The 21,033-nt window shown below is 53.0% G+C and overlaps 2 protein-coding genes across 2 annotated transcripts in view; both read left to right on the top strand.

Annotated features, from left to right (window-relative positions):
* Positions 1 to 293, top strand: part of LOC106888819 (protein transport protein Sec16B-like) — an 11,504-nt gene extending 11,211 nt beyond the window's left edge. The window contains exon 10 of the mRNA XM_014943324.1: positions 219 to 293. Coding sequence (XP_014798810.1) covers positions 219 to 293 — 75 coding nt within the window. The remainder of the gene's footprint in view (positions 1 to 218) is intronic.
* On the top strand, positions 245 to 20,508 carry SEC16B (SEC16 homolog B, endoplasmic reticulum export factor). Its single transcript, XM_014943382.1, has 25 exons — positions 245 to 561; positions 1,652 to 1,758; positions 2,283 to 2,388; positions 2,506 to 2,620; positions 3,383 to 3,524; positions 3,885 to 4,042; positions 4,796 to 4,857; positions 6,126 to 6,261; positions 6,822 to 7,052; positions 7,644 to 7,741; positions 8,429 to 8,510; positions 8,627 to 8,744; positions 9,346 to 9,457; positions 9,716 to 9,821; positions 10,386 to 10,526; positions 13,443 to 13,556; positions 14,749 to 14,821; positions 17,008 to 17,259; positions 17,809 to 17,879; positions 18,168 to 18,314; positions 18,492 to 18,599; positions 19,581 to 19,662; positions 19,769 to 19,866; positions 19,986 to 20,054; positions 20,373 to 20,508. The coding sequence occupies exons 1-25, from the start codon at positions 293 to 295 to the stop codon at positions 20,439 to 20,441; spliced, it is 3,066 nt and encodes a 1,021-aa protein (XP_014798868.1). The 5' UTR covers positions 245 to 292; the 3' UTR covers positions 20,442 to 20,508.
* The last annotated feature ends 525 nt before the right edge of the window (positions 20,509 to 21,033 follow it).

Below are 21,033 nucleotides of genomic sequence, written 5' to 3'. Positions count from 1 at the left end.
GTGTTCAAAAGACGGGTTGACATGGTCCTCAGGAATATGGTTTAGTTTTTTTTTTTATTGCTTATTTCTTATTTTTTTGTCAGAGTTAGGTTGATGGTTGGACTAGATGATCTTTAAGGTCCCTTCCAACCTAGACGATTCTATGATTCACAGGGCCTTTGGTTGGGGGGTGAAAAGCCGCTGATCAAATGCGCTGTGACTTATCTCTTTGCTTGCAGGTCACTAAAACCATTTGGGACCGAACCTCCCCTCCCACCCCAAAACTGGAGAGGATCTCGCTGGCAAGCTTGTGATGGACCCCTGGGCCCCTGCCGGGCCACCCCAGCCATGGGAGAGGCAGGCAGCCCAGGGGACACGGGGAGACGTGCCCCATGGTCCCCCACCTCAGCCCAGGAGGCAGCTCCTCCGTGCGGAGCCCCCTCCTCGGCCTGGCTCCTGGGATGGGAGCCACCTCCCCAGCCATCCCTGGGATGAGGGCCACCACCCCCGGAGGGATGCCCACAGACCAGCTTCCCGGGCTGAGTACTATGGAAGCAGCCACCAAAACAGACCATACTCCAGGTGAGAGCCACCCAACGTTGCAACGCTCATGCTGAGCCCCTTCCTTCTAAACCTTCTTAAAATCAGGTTTGACCATTTGACTGCTCTCGTGGGCTTGCCACGTGGGTCCTCCCCTTGTAACTGCATAGGGGAAGGAGCGAGCAGCCTCAAGGAGCCAGTGAATGATCAGGAGATGCCCAGCTATTAAAACAGCTGGTGACTTCTATATTTAAGGCTGCATAACAGTTGCAGCTCCGATTTCTTCCTATTGCTGTGACTTCTGCAGTTGCCATTTTACAGGCTTCATCTCGGTCCCGAGGTGCATTTTTCTTGAAGGTTTGATTAAACGCAGTTCTTTTTTTACTAAGTGCAAGGTGAACAATAAAAATATAAATGGCAATATAGGAGCAAAAGGGAGCTTGCAAGCTCAGCTGCTGAAACAGCGGAGGGTGGAAGGATAAAATGTGAGCTAGAGGATGCTCTCAGTGCTGAGAGAGCTTCGAGTGCTCCAGCAAATTTGGGTTGATTTGCCTGAGTTATTGCCCTTGGCGAGTTACGGTGTGGATAGGCAGGGTTTTGTGCTGAGGCTGTGTGATGCTCACACGGAGAAGGGGGTCGTTGCACGGGGCTGACCAAATCACTGTGCAAATTATAAAGGGTTAAGCTGTGCAGGGCAGGCAGCTTGGGGTGGGCTCTGGGGCAAGGGGAGATCTGCATTGAGCTGTGTGGTGAACATGGCAGCTCCAGAACTTGGTGGAGAAGGTGCCTTTGTGGGGGGGACCTCTCCTAAAACACGGGTGAAAGTTAATCTCCTTGACAAGTCCACACCTTTGAGCTGAAATTGTGCATCTCTTGAAACTGCAGAGGACAGCTTTCCCATAGATGGGGATAGGAAAGGATCCAAACCTCCTGCTGCTCCTTCCAGGTGTGATGCTGGACCAGTTCCTGCTCCTGCCTCTGAGCAAGGAACCTGGGCAGGGGACCTGGCTTTGTCTCCACCACCCTTTCTGCCTCCAAAGATCCTGTCCAGGCATGAACCTAACCCTGGATGTAGTCCAGAACCTGCAGCGGTGCCCTTTCTTTTGCAGATTAAGAATGTGTTGTGTTTCAGGCAAGGATATGAAGATTCCCACTGGCAGTATCCAGCAGCCAACTACGGGGATGACTATGCCTACCAAAGCCACCAGTGGCGGCCAGTGACCTGGCAGGGTGACAGTGGTATGCGCTTCTCCTTGGGGTCTGGGGATGGAGGCAACTTACTGCTTGCAGAAGAAGCAATACTTCCTCTAGGGCAGGTTGTTGTCCTAGGGTTTACTCCAGCCCATGCTCCTGGGCCATCAGTGCTGTTGTGCCCCTGCAGCACTGCCCTGAGTTTGAATTTGGGAGATGCAAGCAGGAACTGGGTAGGCCCAAGAGAACATTTAATCTTGATCTGCATGGCTAAGAACCTGGTTCCAGGCTGAACTCGATGATGCCAATGGTGCTGTGTGATCAGGGTGGTCAGGGCCTTGGTTTTGGTCTTTCTGGAATTCCTGGGCTGAAGAAAAGGGGAGGAGGGGAAGGACATCAGTGCTGTGTTGGCAAACATGTACAGGGCTTTGTTATACTTCCAACTTGCTGGGTTAATTTGGAAGCAAATGGGGTGTGCATGGCAAATTGTCTGACTCATTGCTTTTCTTTTGCAATTTCATTATGGCTTGTTGCTCTGGAGGGGCAACACTAAATCTTGATTGTCTCTCTAGACCTAAGACGGGGAGAGCCTTATGGCAAGACTTCCAAATACCAGGACCAACATTACTACAGGGGTTACCACCCCAACCTCGCCACACCCCCCCTGGGGCAGGACAGGTAAGGGTGGGAGGTCACCAGTAGATGGTGCAACAATCTACTGCAAAATTTGTGAGTTTGTGGCTGCTCCCAAAAATCTGTGACCTTCAGGGCATTTTCTTTTGCTCCCTTCTGCAGGACACAGACCTATGACTCCTCCAAGGAGAGATATGTCTCAGCTGCCCGTCCTGAGTGGGCAGGGGGAGAAACCCTTGGCAGTGATTCAGGGGAGGCTGGTGGCCAGTCCCGAGAGGTAATGTTGAGATGGGTTGGGGTGGAGGACAAAAGTCTTGGGGGTCTCCTAGAGGTTCTGAGAGCAATCCGTGTGTCCCTCCTCCAGCTGGGAAGGAAGCTGAGGAGAAAAGGGCTGTTTTGTTATGTTGTACTCACTACTTAACAGTCTCTGGGGATTATTATAGTGGGTTATTAGTATTTATGGAAGTCTATCTGCTGGGCTGTTGTTCCCCCAGGCGTGGGGCTGTACACTGCTCCCAAATGGGACCAAGAACAAGACAGAAATCCAGGGCTGGTGGGATGGCCCTCCTGCATCCTCCCTAGGTAGCTGAAATCTGTGTGTTGTTTTCAGCTCTGTCCACCAAGGTCTGCTCCATCACACTCGTGTCCTGATCACTGTGTTTTGCAAAGAGCAAATTAAAAGATCAAATGAAAGCTGCTCTGGTGGTTTTGCTCCTGGGCAGAGCTTTTTTTTTGGATTTCCAAGCACTGTGACTCTTTTGGGGAGTCCGTGCTAGGGCTAGGAAAGCTGTTGGGCTAGACCAGTGGCTGGTGTAAATTATTTTGGTCATTGGGTATGACCAGGGCACGTGCCATGATGAACCTAAGATGCTGAAGAGAGGTGCTGAGAGATGTTGCTTAGACAGGAATCAGCTGTGCTGTGCTCTTCCTGCTGGGGGGTTTTATGGAGCAGCAGAGCCTGTCCCACTACCCTGGAAGCAGAAAAGCAGTGATATCCCTAGTTTCTCAGCCAGATTTGTGTTTTCTCTCTTTCTTGCAGCCCTCGGGCCAGCCCAACCTGCTCCTGCAGTACCGTGAGTCAGGACTCAGCTCCAGCAGCCACGAGCTCAGCCAGTACATCCATGACAGTGCCGACCACTACGACCCCATGCTTTCAGGGACCTGGAGCTTGGCACAAGCAGGTGAGGTCTGATGGAGCCCTGGCCCCCATCCGACAAGTGGGGAGCAGGGAATCAAATGGCTGGCACTAGGAGATTTGCTGTCTTACAGCTTGGTGCTGTCCTGGAGGAGGCTGTGCAGGTGTCAGGCATGACCAGGGTGCTGTGGGGTGGGTGCATGGTCCGGTGGCTCTGCCCTAGTAGGAGCAGGAGCTGCCATGCATGCCTTCTGCTTTAGGAGATGGTTCTTGTGCGTTGGGGAGGTCAGTGGAGGGCTACTTGAGTTGCAGGGGGGCAGGTTGGGACCTGGTTACGTCCTCCATAGTGCATGTGGTGTTGGGGGTCAGGGTGAGGGGACTCATGCTGGCTTGTGTGTTGTTGCAGGAGGTCCCTCGGTATCCACCCCAGCCCCGGTGGTGCCCCTCAAGTTCTCACTGCCGCACGTGGCTGTGTGCTTTGGAGCCGGAGGCCAGCTGGTGCTGGTGTGTCCCCACCACCCTGCCAAGGGACAGCTAGCCCATGTCCAGCTACACAGCCTAGAGGTATGCCACAGCCCCACACCCCAGATCGCTCTCGGTCCCCTTGCTGGAGTGGCTCCTTTTGCCCTGAGGGATGCAAACACCATTTGTCACTCAAACAGCCTCCTTAGCAGCCTTCCCATCCCTCGCTACCATCTTATCTCCAGCCCACATGGACTCTTGAGTCTGCATCATGCCAGTCTATGCCACAATGCCAGATGCGAGGAGTGGCATCTGTGCAACTCCTTCAGCTCCATAACCCTTGTCGTCTGTGACCTGTTCACAGTGATCCCTTCTGATAGGGACAGACATGATCCATGCCTTTCTGAAGGATAAATCTGCTCACCTTTCTGAGGTGCTCCAATATAGAGGCTGTATACATCTCCTGAGCCTACCACAACTTTCAATCTCCTGTTTTGCCTCCCAGAGGCAGCTAGTGCCATCTCAACAGGTGTTTATTTCCTGGACCTTAACATTTTCTGAGGTGCTCCAATATAGAGGCTGTATGCATCTCCTGTGCCTACCACAGCTTTCAGTCTCCTATTTTGCCTCCCAGAGGCAGCTACTGCCATCTCAACAGGTGTTATTTCCTGGACCTTAGCACTGGGGTCCATGTGATGGTTTAGGGTCTATGCTCTCGAGTTTCTTTAAGACAGAACAGAGAGTGTGTTCACCAGCACTGTTGAACCCTCAGCCAAGGCACTGACTTTCAGTTAGCCCAGCTGGGGCTGGCCTGATTGCTGGAGTCTAGCTGCCAAATTTTCTCTTGTTTTTTAGGTAATTCTTCATGACACAAAAGAGCTGGAGGAACTACAGGCCTTCCCAGGGCCCCTGGCCAGGTATGTCACACTGGCAGGTCCAGGACCTGTCTCATCCTGGCTGTTCTGGTGCATGGCTGTCCTGGGAGTACCTCTCCTTTGGGAGGAGACATGAGCTCAAGGCAAACTTTAGGGTCCCCATGGTTTTGAGATATCTGCAAAGGCCAAGTCTGGGTTCAGACTGGGAACCGAGCCCCTTTGCTGTGGTGTAGGTTGGTTTGGACTGTGGGAGATGGTCTTTTTGAATATTCATAGGGTGTGGGTTTAGTGTGGCTTGTATGTCTGACCTTATTTTGTACTAGTGTCACAGAAAACTGATTTTTGGGAGATCCCTTTGGATGTCTAAAGCCCTGGGTCAACCTGTGGCTTAGCTTTTTCTGATGTTTTTGTCCCTTGAGACTGTCGAGCACGGTGGAATCAGCCCCAGTATGTGCTTTCATCCAGTGTGAGCCTGGGGATGAATCATGGGATATTGCATCAGGTTGTCTCTGTATCATACTGGTTATACCAGTGTGTCTTCTGGTGGCTCACAACCCAAGTGGGGAGAGAAAAGGAGTGTGCAGGAGGAGGAAAGCCATTTGCTGAGCAGGAGAGCTGTGTATCCCCAGAAGCTGGGTGGAAGACCTGGAGGTTACCACTTGTGCTGAATGGGACATTGGGAATTTCCATATGATATGTGGGTGTGATTGAGTCAGGATCAGCATCTCCATCCCCAGTCCCTGTCCCCCAGCTGATCTTGTGTCTCAGGCACCTTTTCTTTCCAAATGTCTGATTATTGTATTGTAAGACAGCAGTTCTGCTTGGCTTGCGCATAGCTTAAAGGTTTCTACTTCTGTTTCAGACCCAAAGGGTTTATGTGTTCACAAGCGTGTCTTTCTCTCCTTGCTATGCCAGTTAAAGAAAAGATACTGCCTGTATGTGTGCCTGCTCCTGCAGTTTTGGATATCCATGGCTGTAACAACAGCACAGCAAAGCAAAACTGAGGTTCTTGGCGGATGGATGGATGAAAATATTATCAGGAGGGCAGAGAGGGGGTTTGAGATGCACTCTGCATCCCTGAAACACAAAAATCTGCAAAAAGTCATAATAATGATAACATTTTTAGCATTTTTGAGCCTCATGTGGCCAATGTGGTATACGGTCATTAGCACTGGGGATCTTCTCTCCTCCATCTCTCCCTTTGAATCTTTGGCATCCCCATCAGTGAACCTGGGGATCCTTTGAGTTTGAATGATGTCCTAGATTGCTTTGCCTTGGGTTTCTTTTGATGCCTTTCTTCGCTGCTGTAGGGAAGATCTACACAAGGTGGACGTGATGACATTTTGCCAGCAGAAGATAGCCACAAGCTGTGATCTCTCAACACAGAGAGGCAGAGATTCAGCTCTTCTCTGGAAACTCCTGGTCCTCCTCTGCCGGCAGAATGGGGTAGGTGTCCTGTGGAAGTTGCTGGCCCTTTTGATCTTAGAAGTGGGACAAGTTATATGCCCCCTGGGTGTGTCTTCATCCAGTTGCTATTTTCAGGGGAAGTGTACCTTAAAATCCCATTCCCATACTACTGTCAATCAATTTGATATTGCCTGGGTCTTTGGAGCAAACCCTTCTCTGTGATTGCTTTTCATCCTTGTGAACTACCAACAACCCAATGCTATAGCAGCTGTGAAAGGGACTGGTGCCACCTTCATGGAGGAGGCAGCACGTATGCTTAAAAGGGGGTTATTCTCCTAACCCAACGAAATCCACCCAATCTAATCTGGGGCTGCTTGTTGGAAACAAGTAAGATCTTCAGAGTAAGTGCTGTGAGGGTCTTGCTAGTTGTGCTGAATCCTTTGCCCTCTAAAACTGCATGCTGGTGGCCAAGATTGGTGGTGTTGGGGAGATGTGTTAGGATGAGCACACAAGTGTAAGGGTGTTGGACTGGAAGCGTCATCAGCCTTTGCTCATGGGGCAGCCTCCAAGGGCCTTGCTCCTCTCCTTCCCTGTTGCAGTCCATGGTGGGCTCAGACACGGCTGAGCTGCTGATGCAGGACTGCAGGCGCCAAGAGAAGTACAAGAGGCAAAACCCTTCAGCAAACCTGATCGGCCTGACAGATGATGAGTGGATGTCACGTCAGCCGGGGACACTGGACCTCATTACAGGGGAGGTACCTCCCGTCGTGGAGACACAGGCACAGATAGTGGAGAAATTCACCAAGCTCCTCTACTACGGCAGGAAGAAAGTAAGTGGTGAGTGGGATCCAGGACAGGGCTGACTTTTTTTTTTCTTCTTGGCTCCTTTGGCCTCTTCAGGCAGGTTTTGAAGGGAAGAATGGTCAAGAGATGCCTTGTGGTTGTGGGATCAAGCCTTCAAGTTTTTACAACAGGGCTTACAGCAGTGTTTTCCCCCCACTGGGAAATGGGATGGGGCCCCAAGCAAAGACAAGATGTAGAAGCTTTTACAATCACTGTGGGTTTAGTTGCAGTTATATGATCTCAAGGGATACCAAAGGCACAGGGAGAGAGGAGGGTTGGATGCAGAGAAGCTTGGGTGCACAGGCTGGAATCCCACAGCAGTGGCATTGAGAGCTAACAGGCAGTGCAGACCCAAAAATCCAGGAAGACGATATTGTTATGAAGATCCCAGTTCTTGTCATTATGCCAAGCAAAAAGATAAAGGGATGTGAATATGGAAGAGCTTTTTGGAGGGTATTAGTTAAAGCCAGAATAGACATTGGGTCTCCTCTCTGAGCTGGATAAGCAGAGGGTCCCCTGGCAGTGGAGGAGGGCAGTGAAAAACAGCATCAGTGAAACCCTTTTTCTTCCCTGCCCAGGATGCTCTGGTCTGGGCCATGAGAAACCATCTGTGGGGCCATGCCCTCTTTCTCTCCAGCAAGATGGACCCTCGGACCTACAGCTGGGTGCTCACTGGGTAAGTTGAAGAAGCTAAAGCAAGGTATGATGTTCTGTGGCTGTTTTCGCCAACCATGTTACCCCTTCAGGTGCTCTCAGCCCCAGTGCACTGAAAAAAGAGAATTGACTTCAGCTGGACCCTTTCAGAGGGGGCAAAGGGGAGAGGGGGCATCCATCCGGGTGAGCCTGAGTCCTTTGGGCTTCCTGATGTAGAGGAGAAACCAAGTGGGGGCTGGAAAGCAGAAGGAAAACCATTCCCTGCAGATGTGGAATTAATTTATTCTGAGTCTTCAGCTTCGCCTTTGCTGTCCTAGCAAAGGCAGCCATCGGAGTAGGTGGAGCTGAACCATTTTCACTGTGATCCAGCCCAGGCTGAGCTGTTCATCCCATTCGTATGAACATTTTCTGGTGGAATTAATGTGCTTAGTCTGGATTGGGTTGATCCCTTCAGGGAGAGTTAAGCAGAAATTTTCTGTCTCGTGCAACCTGAATCCTTTTAAGGAGGTTTTATCCAGCGTTGTTCTGGAGACTTGCCTGCTCTGGAGGTAATGCAGATCATCAGCTTCATAGGCTGGTGATCCTGTCTGCCTTCTCTGGGAAACTCCTCAGGACACTGCTTTTCTGGGGCATTTGGGACGTGCCCTTGGGGGTGAATGAGAGTTTTGGGTCCCGGCACAGCAGCCCTGTCTCTGCTGTCTCCTCACAGATTCACCAGCACGTTGGCCACCAATGACCCCCTGCAGACCTTCTTCCAGCTCATGTCAGGAAGGATCCCTCAGGCAGCTCTGGTCCGTGAGCAAGAGGCTTGCCCTGGCACATGTACCCCTGTGCTGTCACCTGCCTGTGACACCCACTTTGTGGTGACTACATTTGCTCACCTTTGCTTTCCTCATATCTCCTCCAGTGCTGTGGTGATGCCACGTGGGGAGACTGGAGGCCCCACCTGGCCGTGCTGTTGTCCAACAAGGTTGGAGACATGGAGTTGAATCACCGAGCCATCGTCACCATGGGAGACACTTTGGGTGAGCCGAGGCCGCTGTGAGCAATTATGTTCCTGCTGGCTTGTAGTAGTGGCTAAACATGTCACCACACGTGTCCATGCTGGCACGGGTGTACGTTGGTGCTGAGATGGGGTGTGCATGCCTGTACCCCCAGAGCTGCAGTGTCTGTGCGGTGGCAAGGATGAGGCGTTGGTGGATCCTACTGTCCTTCATGCTCAGGCATATCCATCAGATGCTCTTTTGGAGACACCTGTAGCAGATGGACCCAGGCAGGGCATATGTAACTGCAGGGACTGAGACTTTTTCCTAGTGGCAAGGACCCTGGGGGATTTCATGCCAATAGTGGCACCTTGCAGAGTTGAAGCTGGAGCTAGACCCTGCTCAGGCTCCCCTGGTCCTACAGCTGAACTGAACCCCCCTTCTAGGTACAGAAATCAGCAATTAGGGAAAGCAACAAAACTGGGAGAAGGGAGGGATTAGGGTCTGCATGGACAGGGAAGAAAAGGGGAGTGGCTGGTTTTGGGCTTTCTTGTGAACTTGGGACCTCCAAAAGAAAACTGACCACATGGTGACCTCTCTTTTAGGACTAAGTGTTTGCTTTTTTTTTTTCCTTCCCATCCAGCTGGCAAGGGAGCAGTCGAAGCAGCTCATTTCTGCTACCTGATGGCAGACATTCCTTTTGGTTACTTCGGGGTGAAGGCAGACCGCATGGCTCTGCTGGGCAGCAGCCACCGGTGAGCAAGCCCAGGAGGCTGTGTTCTTGCCAGAGTGACGTGTCCTACCTTCTCCTGGGAAGGAGACCCCATCCCTGGGATCGTACTTTTATGCAAAATCAATTCCTGGTTGTTGGTTTATCCTGCTTTTAACGTGAGCTTTGCTCTGGGCCCCCCCAGCTGCAGGCTGGCACAGTGGTGGAGCTGTGAATTTGTTTGTGGGGCTGTCTAGGGGGAGAACTCTGCTCCAGTTTGCTGAACATCTCCTCTCCTCTGCAGTCAGGCATTTGCCCAGTTTGCCAGGACGGAGATCATCCAGCGGATGGAAATCTTTGAGTACTGCCAGCAGCTACGACAGCCCAAATACTTCCTGCTCCCCTTCCAGGTAGCGGAGATGCACAAGCTCATCTGCTGTAGCAGCTCAGACCTGCTCTAAAACCATGTGTCCACCCCCCTGAAGCCAGGGATTCAGGCTGCTTTCCAAGGCTTGTCCCCTCGCTGGGTTTCGGGAGTGATGGGGAGGGCTGCCCCGGCCAAGGGGCTCATCCAGGGCAGGGCTTTGGGCAGGTTTTGGGGCATGGTGCATTTGACTGGTGCTTGCTCAGGTCCCCTCCTGGCTCCCCTCCAGCTCCTTGGGTAATGGATAGGCTTTTCATATTGCAAATAAGCACCTGGCTTCTGCTGCCTTGGGCACTGCACAAAACAGATGGATGAATGAAGATGATGGGCTGGCCTTGTGACAGCACCATGATTTGGGGAGCATGGTTGGGCTGCCCCGTGGGGATGGGTGGGGTGTCCCCAAGTTGCAAGTGACCTCTGGGTGATGAGACCCGTGACCCAGGGTGCTCTGAGTCATGCTGAGGTGATATGCCAGCACCACAGCAGGGGAGACTCGTGGTCATGAGTGTCTCCTCACTCACCTACATCTGCTCTGCTTTCCTCTCCTGAGGTGTACAAGCTCCTCTACGCCTCTCGCCTGGCTGACCATGGACTCCCAGCACAGGCCCTGCAATACTGTGAGCAGATTGCCACCGTGCTCCTGGACCAGGATCCTGCCAGCCACCCTGTCCTGGCCCAGCAAGTGATGAAGGTGAGTCTTGTACCTCCCTACATCCTTGGCAGGGTGGTACCCATTCAGGACACGGTGTGGTGGGAAGCATCCTTGAGGTTTCCCCATGGCTGTGGGTGCTTGGCAGCTCTGAGTAAGCCCCCCCCCAGGTTTTTCTGCCTGACGTGTTCTGAGCACAGCAAAGCCAACACCTCCGTGAGGTCTCTAATACCACGGATTTAGGGTAGGAAACAAAGGAATTGTGTTGAGTGCCAAGTAGGAGCAGAGTTATTTGGAAGCAAATAACGTTTTCTATTCTGGACGGGCTTTTTGAAATTCTAAATGGAACAGACTTAAGAAGGTGAAGTGTGAGCGTTTGACATTTCCCTTCCAGCACATCATCCCATGGCTGCATCTACCTTGCTGAGGGCTCTTTAGGGGTGACAGTGAAGAGAAGCGTGTCCCAGCTTGTAGCCCTGAGCCCAGCTCCTCCACTTCATGAGTGGGGTGCTGGGGCAGAGAGGGCACAAGCAAAGTGTCCCAGGTCCTCTGAGCAGGTTGGGCTCTCAGGAAGGCAGGTATGCCCACCCCATGTGCATCACTGGGGCAGTGCCGAGGCTGCTCGAAACCTTCCTTCGTTGGGAAGGGGGCAAAAGCTGTCGTGCTGTAAGATGAGGGGCAGCAGGGACGCCTGTCTGAAGCAGGCACTGTAGAAATTGCCCAGAACTGGGCTGGCACAGTCCCCCCCACCCCATTGTCGAAGCCTATTTACTGTCTAACAGCCTTTCAGATCTACCGTTCTGCTGGGGATAATGCTTCTCCTGGGAGAAAACACTTTCATCTGAAAAACTAGTGCATTCGTAGACACTCTTGTCTTTGATGTTTTAGACTGTGTTACAAATTATGATACACATTAGTGTTTGATTAAGACTTCCCCTCTTTTGAAGCTGGGGACGATATACAACCAGGTGCTGGTTCATTAATATTGGATCAAAGTGCACATTAGCTTTTGGATTAAACATTCCCCCCGTTTAGGAGTAATCATGCTTATAATTTCCTCTTTCCTGCAATTGATTTAGGATGAACACATGTATGTTTGCAAAGAGACAGGATGGTGGGGTCTGGTAGTGCAAGCTCCTGGCTGGGTTACTGTGGTTGTGGCTGGCCCTTGTCCTCAGCTGGGCTCCGGCTGCGTGGGTCGTGTCTCATTGTAACCTCCTGGAGATGGGAAGTGTCTTCTCTATTGGTTTAGACTGTTTTGAACAATTTTGGCAATAGGAAGAAACAGTTGATGTGGGGTGGGCTGGATAGATGAGACCTCTGTGGCTGTGGAGGGTGGCTGAGCTGCTAAGTCACCTCTGGATGGCTTTTGGTGGCCCTTGATGAGACAGCCTAGTAGCAAAGCGTGGAAATCAGCGCAAAGGGTCTGGGAGGGAGCTTGATAAATTTGCAAGAAGTGGGTCGATACCAGCAAGAGGAAATTCAGGAAAGGCTTGGATGAAGAGGTGAATGTCATCTCTCCTCATCCAGCTGTCTTAAAACCACGCCTTTGTCCAGGAAATTCATCCAGACTGATTTATCTCTGCAGGGAGCCCTCCATCGCACCCTGGGCTGGTGGGTTGGGTCACCCCAGAAGAGCCTCTTGCTCTCTTGACAGTAGCTGGAGCCCCTTGTATTCGAGATGGCTGCAGCCAGGGTGGCACGGACCCCTCTCTGGCAAGAGAAATTAAACAGGCAGCAGCAATACTGCAGAGAGGGACCTGGGGGAGATAGCGGAGCATGGAAAAAATACCAAGCAGCAACATAACAGGATGCTGTTGCAAAAAAAAAATAAAAAAATCCAATGTTATTCTGGGCTGTGAGAGCAAGAACGGCATGTGTGAGACAAGGAGGTGATAATCCCCCCCATGCTCAGGTCTCGGGGGTCTTGGCTGGGGCACCGTGCCCCGTTTGAGATGCTGCATTCAGCGACAGGGCCAAATTGGAGCAAGTGCAGAAAGGAAGAGCAGGGGTGATAAGAGATAGAGGGGAAAATGACCTCTGAAGAGGGCCTCGGGGTTATTTTTTTTTTTCCAGGCGAGATATGGTGGGGGAGGAAGGGCTATGGGGGATGCGATAACAGCCCTCTGGCACACAGGAGGCTGCTTTTCGGGGAATGGTGCCTTGCTGTCCCCACAGCTTCCGCAGGAGCAGGAACCGGAGGCTTAATTTGCAGCAGGGAAGATTTCACTTAGATATTAAGGAAAAAAAACTCTTTAGCTCTAAGGACATTAAGTACCAGGACAGGCCTGGGAGGCTGTGAAATCTTCTCCTTGGAGATTTGTAAGTGCAAATCAGACAAACGCAGGCTGCATGGGCTGGCGTGGGCACGCAGGATTTTATTGAGCGTTGGCAACCCCAGAGGGTCCCTCCCAGCCCTGCATTTGTTTTCTGTGTGGTTATTAGTGATGGGAATTCTTGCTGCAAAGCTGGGTGAGGGAAGGGCCGGGTGAGCCCTTAGCTCAAACCCTGCTGGCTCCCATCCATCCTCGCGGGGCAGGTACCGGGCTGGTGCACAGCTCCTGGGAGCTGGGCTGTCCCCAGAGCTCCTGCAAACCCACCGGTGCCCTGGACTAGCTGTCAAGTGTGGGATTAAAGGTGCTCATTTACCTCAGAGGAGAAAAGGGTGGTAATAGTTACCTGCCTTTCTGATGTGAAGAGCATCTTTGATATGGGTACTTTGACCTTTCTGTGGAGATGGCCCTGCTGGGAGGTTCTCTGCGGGGCACGGGGTGGGCCAGCCCCTCTCAGCAGCAATGCAGGAGAGGGAATAAATCCTGTGGAAGAGGCTGGTGTTGGAAATGCAGCTCTGGTGCTGTTTTTCCCCTGGGCTTGTGTGCCCAGCCACGGGCAATTGCTGCCAGGGTTGGTCTCTCCCCCTGTGGAGCTGAAATGTGTGATGCCTTCCTGGCTCTGCAGCTAGCCGAGCGGCTGAAGCTCTCCGACCCACTGCTCCTGGAGATGCCAGAACAGGACCAGACACTGGAGCCCGACTGGTTGGTACAGCTCCGAGCCTGCTGCCAGGAGTGGGAGGTGAGGAGGAGTGGGGATGCCGGGAGGGGCAGCTGGTCTGCACTGTAGCTCATCTGTGGAAGCATCTTATCATAGAATCATAGAATGGTTTGGGTTGGAAGGGACCTCAAAGATCATCTAGTTCCAACCCCCCTGCCCTGGGCAGGGACACCTCCCACTAGAGCAGGTTGCTCAAGGCCACATCCAGCCTGGCCTTGAACACTTCCAGGGATGGGGCATCCACAACTTCCCTGGGCAACCTGTTCCAGTGTCTCACCACCCTCATAGTAAAAAATTTCTTCCTGAGATCTAATCTGAATCTTTTTTTCTTCCAATTTAAAACCGTTTCCCCTTGTCCTATCATTACCCTTCCTGGCAAAGAGTCCCTCCCCAGCTCTTCTATAGGCACCCTTCAGATATTGAAAGGTAGCTATAAGGTCTCCCCGGAGCCTCCTCTTCTCCAGGCTGAACAATCCCAGCTCCCTCAGCCTGTCTTCATAAGAGAGGTGCTCCATCCCTCTGATCATCTTCATGGCCCTCTGCTGCACCTGTTCCAGCTGGTCCATGTCCTTTCTGTGTTGAGGACTCCTCTTCTTCCTCCTCTTCCCTGAATCCAAGGGGACAGGTCTGGGGGTTCAAAGGGCATTGCTACCCAGGTGCCTTTCCCCTTGGCCTGTGAGCTCAGAGATGTGGTCTCTGCTGTTGCACCTGAGGGCTTGAGCTGTGAGGGCTGCAGAGCTTCCCAGGGGGCAAAACACTCCTTGTCTTGGCTCAAGGAGGGCAGTCAAGGGCTGATGGTCTCCTTTGTGGTGAGGATATTGCAGAGGGCATTAGCAGGACATCACCTTGCAGCTCTGTGCTCTCAGGACCCTTAACTGCAGTCTGGTCCTCGGATTAATGTTCTTCGTTCAGGTTTCATGTCTACTTCTGGTTTTGTGCCCTCTTGTGCCTCTCTCTTCAATTTCCCCTCCTGCCTGCTCTCAGCGTGGTGGTGGTGCTGCAGCCCCCTTCACTTGCTGGGGGAGAGCTGTCACCATGCTGGTATGGGTCTCACCCATAACCTGGGCTCCTGCAGCCTGGGGTAGGTTGTGAGGCCCAGACACATCAGCATCATGCTTTCCTTTACGTTGGCTTCATAATTTCTTCAGTCTTTTCCCTGTGTCATCCTTTTTCCCATCTGTTTTATCATGTTTTCCTTCTGACTCCTTTGCAGGTGGAAGACAACCTCCCTTCAGAGGTGGCACCTGCTCAGCTAGACCTCTCCTGGGATGCTGCAGCGACAGCAGGTAAAGAAAACGAAGCAGCAGGTTGCAATGGCCACAGTGGGCTTTTCTGCACGTGGAGCTGTGCTGCCATGGGCTGGGAGGCAGCTCCCTGCTCCCCAGAGCATCTCTCAGCACCTGCTCCTTGCTCCTTTCATTCCCCCACAGCTCGGAATTTTGCTCCTGCCTGGATGCATCCCTCTGGTCTGGGCTGCAAATAAGGGTTGATGCTCGTGCCCTTCATAGGAAGACTCAGTAATTGGGCCTAATTACTGCAGCTTCGGCAGTCCCTGTGGGTGCTGTGGGAGGAGAAGGGGAGCCGGGGGGCGGGTGGCTGGAGGAAGCACGTGGCTCCTGGCCGAGCCTCAGGGGAGATGGCCCCATTCCTAGGCAATCCTCTGAGGATGCAAATTGGAGCTGAACTAAGGAGATTTCACACTTGCAAAGCAAAAGATTTGGGAAGGAGCTCGTCCTTCTGCGTGCCAGGCTGCAGCAGGCCTGTTGGTGAAGCCCCAGCCTTTCCCCTTCCCTGCTGCCTCTTTTATCCCCTCTTGGTGACCCCAAGAGTCCCCTCCAGTGACAGTCCACCCAGAGAGTCAAGACACTTCAAGATAAGGGACACAAGCCTCCCCTAGGTGGCTGCCAAGGGAAGGGGTGGAGGGCTTTTCTTTCCTAGCTGGGGCAGCATGTCCATAGGGATGTCCCATCCAGGGGAAGTCACGGGAAGGTGAGCCATCAGTGTTGCTTCACAGCCACCTCCATCAGCAGGATGCCCTGGCAGAGCCTGCTGGCTCCTCACTGCTGCTCAGATCTAGCTTTCTGCTGGGAACGCCGGCACCGATGGGTGGAGAATAAAGGCTGGTGCAGACAGGATAAAACATGACAAATTCCTCCAAGCCGTTTCTTCCTATCAGCTTTCCCCCGCTGCTGCCAAATTCCTCTTCAAAGAGCTCTCCCGGGCAGTAAAAAGGATCATCAATCCTGATTGCCTTCTGCTGCTATCAGGGCTGAGGCTATGATCATCCTTTCCTGGAAAAAAAGTGGCAGGTATGATGGGATGGCTTCTCTGAGCAGCCAGGTCTGCTCCACGTGGTCTCTGCAGCTCGCTTTCTCGACACTTGGCCCTTTTGTTTATTGAGAAGGCCATCCAGAGTCACCATCTGAGGGACCTGCATGCAGAGAAAGCTGGCTTGGTGTGAATTCATCCATCTTGGAAAGACAGAACCCAAACCAAGGTGCCAAGCTGGGATCCACGTGGTCACAGCAATCTTGTTCTCCATCCTTCCAGCCTGGGCTGTCCTCCCTGACTTTTTCCGGCTGAGCTTGTCGGGCAGCATGGGGTTGAGCATCCATCCTCCTCCCTGTGGATCTCAAGCATCTCCAGGCTGTGCAGGGAGCAGGTTGAGGATGCGCAGCCAACCCTGAGTAGGCTGGAGGAGATGCTGGCAGGCAAAGCAAAGGGTTTTGTAGCTCCGCATCCAAGAGATTTCAAAGTCTGTCCCCAGTCTTAGACCCATGGGGTCTGGGTCCTGCCTGGCTGTGTCTGATGGTGATGGGAGAGAAACTTCTTACTGCCCAGCATGTTCCTGGCCAGAGGCTGCAGAGCAAGAAGAAGCAGGACACGCACCTAGTACTAACGTCAGTGTGCTGGCTGCACTGTGTCTAACATCAGACAGAGTAATGTGTGTGCGTGTTAAATAAAACAAACCCCGCTTGCTCAACCTGCCTTTCAAACAAAAAAAAAATCCAACCCTGAATAAATCTGCCTAAAGCAAGAAACTCAACCACAGGTGCTCCTGCGGAGCAGGAATGAAGGTTTGAGGCTTCCTGGGGAGTTTTCTTTCCTGCTCGGGGTGCGCAGCAGGAGTGGAAGAAAAGGCTGGAGGCCCCAGGCTCTTTTGAACTGCTGGGGTTGTGCTGCTCATGCTTGATCTCTCTGCTTCCACAGCATTCCCCTTCCCAGTTCATTTGCAACCTCAGGCACGTTCCTGGGAGGTTTCCCCTCTGTTTTTCACAGGCCACCTTACTTGAAGCCTCTGAAAGGTCTCTGCTACCACACCATGCCCTGCCTGCTTTCTCACCCCCCCTGGCTTCTGCTGATGTATAATGGAAAAAAGAGAGAATTCTGTGCAACAACACAATGAAATTATAACCACAAGAATAAACTCCTGAGATGTGGTTTTTTGTTTTGTTTTGTTTTTTTCTTTCAGATGCTGATCCTGGCCATGAGCTTCCTCAGAGCAAAGGCTTCCAGTATGACCAGTGGTACCAGGCTGTGCCACCCCAGGGACCCAGCTCCCATGAGGACATGTCTCTCCAGCCCCCAGCACGTGCTCAGGTCACAGCATCACCACTGCTTGGTGTTCAGCAAGACCCGTTGCCCCCCACGGTGACCCCAGGGATGGCCACCCCTCCAGGAGGGGTTTTTGATGAACCCCCTCTGCAGGTGGTGCCAACGGCAGGTAAGTTCTCCAGCTTTGTTCCTCTGCAAAAATGCCTGTCCCCAGTTACAAGCAAGTGGGATGGGGTGTCCCTTGGGGGAAGTGTTGATCCCCTGTGGCATGTGGGTCACTTCAAAGGATGCTTGCTGCCTTCACCCAGCATCTTGCCTTGTTTCCCTCCAACCTTGCCCACATGCAGAGCCATGCAAACTGTGTCCACCAGCGCTGCCTACCCCGGGCAGGTGGGTCTTCATTGTTGGAAGACCTTGTCCAAAGCAGCACGGGAGGCCAGCTGTGGGGTGGTAGCAGCTGCTTTGCTGTCAGATGGGAAAACCAGCTTCATGTCCAGCAGCACTAGGCAGGTTTTTGAGATGCACCAGTGCAGCCTTGTGGCTGACTCCCTGGTGCTGGCAGGAACAGGGTCCAGCATTGTCTTTTGTGTCTTTTGGGGGGTCATCTTGGACGTGAAGCCTTGCTCTGAGGTGGAATGATAGAAGCACTGAAAATACCTCAATGTGGCAGAAGCTCCTTGAGCCAAATCCTGACTGTGTCCCTCTGTCTGTTGCGCAGGAGAAGCTGGGGAGCCCCGGGGTGCCCCACTGTCCCCTGGTGGGGTGCAGCCATCCCTCCCAGCAGAGCAGGTGAGTCAGAGGGGTCAGGGAGATGATCCCACTGGTGGGTCCTTCCACGCACTTAACTGCTGTGGAAACCCCCATCATGGTGCTAGCTGTCCCCTTGGGGACCTTACAGGCTGAAGTAGCCCTCTCCAGCCTTCTATGTCTGGGACTGCTGCACCCCACTGTGGGTGCTGTCCCTCCCTGGGGATGCTACCTGTTAAACCTGGCGAAGAGGAGTCCCAGGGATGCCCTGATCACGCTTGGGGTGGCTCCTCTGGGAACACCAAGTGGCAGCTCTGATCTTGATGCCAGGAGGAGTTAAAGGCAAGGACTCGGAGCATCTCGGATACCTCCACCATCTCCTTGGGAGATGACAGCCGGGCTTCCTCAGAAAGTGCAGCTGAAGACACCACTGAAGAGACGGCACCAGCAGAGGCGGCGAAGCCAGATGAGGATAAGGTGAGCCGGAGCTGACATGAGGTCTCATGCTATGAGCTTGCCTGTCCCTGATGTCTGCTGAGCCTACCCTGACCTGGGCAAAAAGTTGCTGGTTCCCAGCCAGCGTGGGGGGAGTCTGGGTGGCCACGGTCCCCTTCTCACCCATTTCCATTGACTGTGACAACCTCCATTTCCCAGAGCTCCGGATTCAGGTGGTTTGGCTGGTTTCGGTCGAAACCCACCAAGGAATCATCTCCCAAAGCCTCCTCTGAGACAGTCCCGAACTCCCCCACGCTGGAACCTGAGGTAGGGGATGAAAGGCTGTCCTGGCTCCAGGTGACACCCAGGGTTACAGCTATGGGGAGAGGTGATACATCTCGTCTGTCAACCACTATTGGACTCGATGATCCCAAGGGGGTCATCCTAACCTAAATGATTTCAACCTAAATGATTCTATGATTCTATTTCTCCATCCTCATGTAGGTGGCTGGGCTGTGCCATTGGCCACCTCTCTCTTTGTCATAGCTCTTTGTGGCCATAGCTGCTCAGTATGGGGACAGAGTGGGACCGGGAGCCCTTTTAGCCTGGAAGTGAATCCTTGATTAATCAGTAATTGTAAATTTATAAAGCCTCTTTGATCTGGGAGGTCCTCTGAGTGCTTGGCAAATGCGGCAAGGATCGCTTTCCCTCCACTGGAGCGGAAAGTAGCAGCTGTAAGTGGCACCACTCGGGCAGGTTTTAGGAGCTGAAGGGAAGCAAAACCTCTAATTGGAAGTGCAGCAGAGAAGGGGAAGCAGCTGAGAAGGGGAAGCAGCTATGCGTGGTTATCCTGGTCCTGGCTGAGTCCTCGGGGTATCACATCTCTGACTGCAGAATGATGATGGGCTTGGAGGCAGAATTTGGAGTGTGATCCTCCTCTGGAAGTTTCCTCCTGGTTGAGAATGACCTACAGTCCTGGAACAGGGACTTTTGGGTTATTCTTGCAAAACTAGCAGGAGATGAAGAACAGAGAGGGACCAAGGGACCCTGGTGGCCTCTTACACTGTTCACAGGCTTGGTGTCCAGCCTCCTGCCTAATTTTGAGCTCTACGAATGGTTTATCTTTGTGACATGGGTTGCTTGCCCGACCCTGTACTCCCCCTTAGCTTGGGTGCCTGTAGTTGTTGGGGTACCTCTCCAGCAGGACGGGTGCACAGCGGCACCCTGAAAGTGTGGTGTGGCATCTGGTGGTGAGGTCCTCTCACCATGCAAGGAGCTTCTGCTCTAAATGGGTGGATGTAATTTCAGGAACGGACATCGCCATTGCCACACGATGCTCCTTTTGCATCTGGGACAAGCCCTTTGGCTCAGCCTCCATCCAGAAACCCTGGTAAATGCTGTGTGGGTCCCCTCGCCCCTCTCCCTGACAGCCTGTTAGAAGCTGTTCCTCTGAATTTTATGCTGTTGTGGGTTTTTGTTGTTGTTGTATGCCCCAGGAGGAACGCAAGGTGAAAATACCTTTCCAGCTACTCCAGTGTCTGTTGAGGTGAAAGGCTTGTGGGATCCAGAAGCTGGGGAGTCAGCAGGAGAGCAGGTGAGGAGAGGAGGGAGATGTATTTGAGCATGATGGGGGGCTCCAGGACACCTCTCTGCTTGTGGTGGCTCTGAAATTGGGGGGTGGCTGCTAAGTTTCTCTCCTTTCACCCCTTCCAGACTGGCTCCCACAAATCTCCCCCAATGGTGGGGACAGTCCCCCTCTTCAACCCTGCCCAGGTGTCTCAGGTGAGAGCATCCCCTGGGAGGAGGGGGTGGTGGTGTTGCTGGATATAAGGGCTGGGGGTGGCTCCTGGCTTTTGGGGTGATGCCAGACAGCTTGCAATCTGCTGTGGGCAGGGGGGTATAGGAAATACCAGCCCTGGCTAAAAGAATTTTGTGTTTATAACAAAATAAACTGGGGGAGGACAGTGATGTCAGGGGAAGGGGTGGAGGGAAATGGTGGGGGATGCTCCTGGGGGAGGACATCCTGAGGACAGCAGGCCCACATTTTTGGGGGTACAACCTTCCCTGACACTTTCTCTCTCTCTCTCTCTCATTTCCCAGATGGCTGCTGCCTCTAGACCCAACCAACCCCGGCTGCTCTCCCAGCGCCGCTACCCCAACCTGCTGTGAGTGAAGAGTGGCAGAAAGGAAGGGGGGAGAAATCAACAGATTAGAAGTTGAAAAGTTTTTAAAAAAATCCGGTCTTTGTGATTATTTTTGTGTCGTAATAGGTCATGGAGGGGGGTTAGAAAAGGGTGTCCGGAGGAGAGTAGTCTGAATTGGGTTGTAGGGCGCTGCCCCACCTCACCCATTGGACTCAATCGCCGGCCGTGAGTCTGTCTCAAAGCACCGCGGGGCCACGAGCATCCGCCGGGATCCCGGGGAGTGTGGAAGCTCCACGCGAGACCTGCTCGGCTTCTCCTGCCCACGGACCGGCCCACTTAAAGTCGTATAGACGCGGCGCCCCCCCTTGCTGGTGGCTCACCCGCCCCACTCGCGGGCGGGGCTCTGCTGGAGCCGCGGGCGGCCCTTCCCTCAGACCTTCCCCGAGGCGGGGCTGTGGGTGACGCACACCCCGTGCGTGGCCTCGGCGGTGAGCTTCCCCCGGACGCATAAAACTGTTTCTTTCTTCTTTATATATCTACTACGTTTTTCTCGCTGCTTCTAGGTCAGGGTGAGGCGCCGGCGCTACCCAGTGGGCATTGCGTCGTATGCTAATTAA

Source organism: Calidris pugnax, unplaced genomic scaffold (assembly GCF_001431845.1).
Source record: "Calidris pugnax isolate Ruff unplaced genomic scaffold, ASM143184v1 scaffold63, whole genome shotgun sequence".
Classification (NCBI taxonomy): domain Eukaryota; kingdom Metazoa; phylum Chordata; class Aves; order Charadriiformes; family Scolopacidae; genus Calidris; species Calidris pugnax.
The sequence above is the reverse complement of the archived record's forward strand: the minus strand, read 5'-3'. Positions and strand labels throughout refer to the sequence as shown.

What these genes read in the sequence shown, in the direction of transcription:
- SEC16B (XM_014943382.1), top strand. Translation starts at nt 293, where the DNA reads ATGGACCCCTGGGCCCCTGCCGGGCCACCCCAGCCATGGGAGAGGCAG. An exon ending in CTGCTGGGCAGCAGCCACCG is followed by an intron (nt 9,458 to 9,715) that starts GTGAGCAAGCCC and finishes TCTCCTCTGCAG; the next exon opens with TCAGGCATTTGCCCAGTTTG. An exon ending in TGGCCCAGCAAGTGATGAAG is followed by an intron (nt 10,527 to 13,442) that starts GTGAGTCTTGTA and finishes CTGGCTCTGCAG; the next exon opens with CTAGCCGAGCGGCTGAAGCT.